This window comes from Fibroporia radiculosa (genome assembly GCF_000313525.1).
Source record: "Fibroporia radiculosa TFFH 294 genomic supercontigs, scaffold3041, whole genome shotgun sequence".
In the NCBI taxonomy this organism is placed as follows: Eukaryota; Fungi; Basidiomycota; class Agaricomycetes; order Polyporales; family Fibroporiaceae; genus Fibroporia; species Fibroporia radiculosa.
In genome coordinates, this window is record NW_012133672.1 from 1 (window position 1) to 3,915 (window position 3,915).

At 47.1% G+C, this 3,915-nt stretch overlaps 2 protein-coding genes across 2 annotated transcripts; both read left to right on the top strand.

Moving 5' to 3' along the window:
- Positions 1-1,923: 1,923 nt before the first annotated feature.
- Positions 1,924-2,482, top strand: FIBRA_08796 (uncharacterized protein; the record flags this gene model as incomplete). The annotated part of the gene is made up of 2 exons (XM_012330416.1): positions 1,924-2,073; positions 2,123-2,482. 2 exons carry the CDS (start codon positions 1,924-1,926, stop codon positions 2,480-2,482), a joined length of 510 nt encoding a protein of 169 aa, XP_012185806.1.
- A 91-nt stretch (positions 2,483-2,573) lies between these two features.
- Positions 2,574-3,389, top strand: FIBRA_08797 (uncharacterized protein; the record flags this gene model as incomplete). The annotated part of the gene is made up of 1 exon (XM_012330417.1): positions 2,574-3,389. The coding sequence occupies one exon, from the start codon at positions 2,574-2,576 to the stop codon at positions 3,387-3,389; it is 816 nt and encodes a 271-aa protein (XP_012185807.1).
- Between the last annotated feature and the right edge of the window lie 526 nt (positions 3,390-3,915).

The following is a 3,915-nucleotide window of genomic DNA, read 5'->3' on the forward strand; positions in this document are numbered from 1 at the left end:
CCCCCTTTTAGGTTATTTTAGGGTTAGGAACTCCGTAGACATATCACCGTTGCGAGTCTTGGCGTCGCGACCTGAGCATGTCGACTTAAAGGTTTACCTGTCAGCCCTGTATTGTAGGTCCCAATCTCCGGATGATGGTGTTTCGTCTTCAAAGTTGAGCCCCCAGAATAAAGCCGCCACCGAAAGATCCCGATTGGATCGTCGTGAGATCGCGAAGCTTTGAAGATGCTGAAGGGCGGGCCTTGCTCGAAGGCGTTCTCGTGTCGAGGTATCGCAGTCGTTCCCGAAGGTGGAAGCTTTGAACGCTTCGAATGTTGAGTATGACTCAAGGCGCGCCCGTGCACTACACGGGCCTATCAGTGCCCTCTACTAGTAAACCGCCCTCAAGCATTTTACTCAGAAGAACTATCAGATAGTGAGTATAGTCAGGCTTAGGGTTAGGTGTAGGGTATTGGGTGGAGTCACTGTGGGTCATCACATGATAGGAAAACTGTGACAAAACGTGATGTGGGTGAAATAACACCTGATGTAGGTGAAACATTTCAAGTGATGGGATCAGTTGTATAGTACAGGGTCAACAATGAATAGTTAGGAAAGAAAAAGAAACCCCCCCTTTCACGCTGTAACAATCTCATCCAGGAAGCCCATGATTCTCCTGCCACAGGACACCCTGGATGATACAAGATGCAAGAGATCCTCCAAAGAACCTATGAGTGGCCCGCTCTTGCCCATGATGTCAGTGAATACGTCACTGGTTGTGCAACTTGCCAAGAAAACAAGGTCATCACACACAGGAACTCACTGGATCTAGTACCCATCTCAACGGAACATCATCTTCCATTCCAATCTATTGCCATGGACTTCATCATGGATATTCCTCGGAGCAATGGTTTTGACAGCTGTTTAGTGGTCACCAATCATGACTGTACCAAGGCCTCAGTATTCATACCCTGTAACAAAACAGTCACAGCATCTGAAACTGCCACTCTGTATCAGAACCATGTCTTCTGACAATTTGGACTACCTGTCAAAGCTATTTCTGACAGAGGACCACAGTTCGCATCACAAATGTTTAGAGAACTATGCACCAAATTAGGCATCAAACAGAACATCTCTAGTGCATTCCACCCTCAAACTGATGGACAGTCAGAATGTGTCAATCAAGATCTAGAATTATATCTTCAGATCTTTTGCAATCACCCAGCAACAGACTGGACACATCACCTGCCGCTAGCAGAATTTGTGTATAACAACAGATATCATGATGTGATCAAGACATCCCCCTTCCAGGTGCTCATGGGTTACCAACCTCGGCATAATATTCCCACTGTGGGAACAGCCGATACTCCGGACATTGCTTCTAGACTCACTCAGCTAGCACATCTCTGCTTGGAGATCCAATCCAGCATTCGACTAGCAGAAGAAACAGTCAAGAAACAAAATAAGGACAAGTTTGTTGAATATTTGCCTGGACAAAAGGTGTGGCTAGAAGCAACCAATCTCAAAGGACTCCATCCAAAGGCAAAACTCGGACCAAAATGCTATGGACCCTTCGCCATTGATCAGAAACTGTCATTGGTAGTTTACCAACTGAAACTACCACCTAAATGGAAGATGCATCCCATGTTCCATGCAGGATTACTTTATCCTTATTCAGAAACAACAATGCATGGAAATAATTACCTCCGACCTCCACTGGAACTCATCAAGAACCAGGAGGAGTTTGAAATTGAACGTATCATTGATTCAAAGACGGTTGGCAAGTGAACACTGTACTGGGTACGATAGAAAGGATACCCAGCCTTGGATGACTCCTGGTTGCCAAAGACCGAACTTTCACATGCCAAAGACGCTTTGGCTGACTTTCTGCAACCAAACAAAGGATGAACTCCTTATAAGAACCACCCTCCCTTGGTCTATACAATGGCATCCACTACTATCCTCACTGCTATCCTCATTCTCACCTGGTTTATCCTTGCCGTCCTCATCCTACTCTTCACCCTTGCCTTCTTCTACTTCAGGGAAACCTACAAAGTAGAAGTCATCCTCACTCACCAACCCACAACCCCCATCGTCAACCAAACCCCTGAGTGGCCAGCCAGAGCACAAGTAAACTCTCCAGATCTACTCATCCCCACTCCCTTTACTGACTTATTTAGTGGTGAACCAAATCTCCCCCATCACTGCCGTCACCCTTGCTGTCATCAATGACCATCCCAACCTCCTCCTCCTCACCCTTCTAGGGTTCTTCCTCCTCCTCAGCCTCCTATCCACCCTCGCCCTCGCCCTCATCATCCCCCTCCTCCTTCGTCTCACAATCCGGCACCTAGAACGCGAACACCAGTGGGCATTCAACATTGCCACCACTGCACAGTGCCCCCTCCCCCATACCACCACCAACCTCCCTGTCATTGCTACCAACCGTAACGGCAACAACCTGACACAGGTGTACTTTGAGTACATCAGGGAGCATCAAGATTAGGGTCTGGGGTCTTTCTTTGTCCATAGTAGTTGCTGTGTTTTGTATCTTCTTTCTAGTCTTTTCAAAACAACTCCTTCTCTGGCTACTTCCTATGCCTGCTGAGTGCAATAACCGCACTAGAACCAACAATGCGACTCAAAGTACTCCACGTTGCCCTCTGGCTCCTTCTAGGCACAACAATTCTCCGACAACTGGTGTACAAAGAGTGCCAACCCCTTATCCTTCCCACCTCCAGGCGTTAGAAGAATGGTTCACAGCTGGAATAATAGAAATGCCAACTCCTGTCTGCCCTATCCTAAGTTTTCCTTCCCAGTCTAACTCTGAGGATTCTTCAATAGAGTTTCTTAGTGAAGGGGGATTTTGGTATCCTTTTGCACCCCTGCCAAGCATCACCCATCGACCGTTCCTTATCCCAGGTCTCTTGGATTCTTCCAATAGCAATGCCATAGTCTTACATCAATTCCCTGGACCTCTGGAGATCTCCCACAATACCTCAGAAGCGACCACTGGATCTTACCACCTTGTGCCTGTACAGGTCTTCCCACCCTCATTGTCTACAAACATCTTGTCCTCCCAAAATCCTGACAGTCCTGTTGCTGCATTCACTGATTCCCCCAGCATGCCACCCCTTGCCTCTGATGTCTCCAACAATGATAGCATTAATCATCCTCACAATCTACAACTGCTAGCCAATGTCAGTGAGTATGTTACGGCGATGGAAGGGTATAGCAGCGATCCCCAGGAATTTTTAGTCTACAGCGACGACATAATCCAACAACCTTCAAACGACATCACCAGGGCCTGGCGATCCATTCCCTTTGACACCTCTACCCCTGTTCAAGACATTGAACCCCTGGAGCGCATACTACCCCACTTCCCAGGAGCCTACGCTAACTTCATTACATGACCTCCTATGGGCGTACCCATCAATGGCAACCCAGCCTTTGGATTACAGCGAGTGTCAATGACTACAGTAGACACACTTCGCACCACCGAGCCTGTAGGAAACGGGAACTCCTTGGACAAGGAATGGGAGGAGGATACTTGGGAATATTTGCTGACGTGTAATGACAACTTGTTGGAGAGTCTTTGGGCATCACTTCAAGATATTCGTGATCCCAGAGTAACGGACAAAGTAGACTGTTTCAGGGCTGTTGATGCAAAAATCGATCTACTCCTGGCAGCACGATGTTCTATAGGGGAAGAACTTATTCATGCAGAAGAAGAAATAAGTCAATGTTGTACGCGTCTCAAGGCTGCCAACTTAGAGGAACAGCTCGAACACCATGAGTTTTCCATTATCACTCCCACTTCTGGTGTCATGCCTTGCCACCTTTGCTTCTGTATAAAATGCAACAGTGATGGACATTGTCACAGTTTTTCGAAAATATTCCAGAATAAGTGCGCGCCTATCTTATCTTATCAGATAGCGA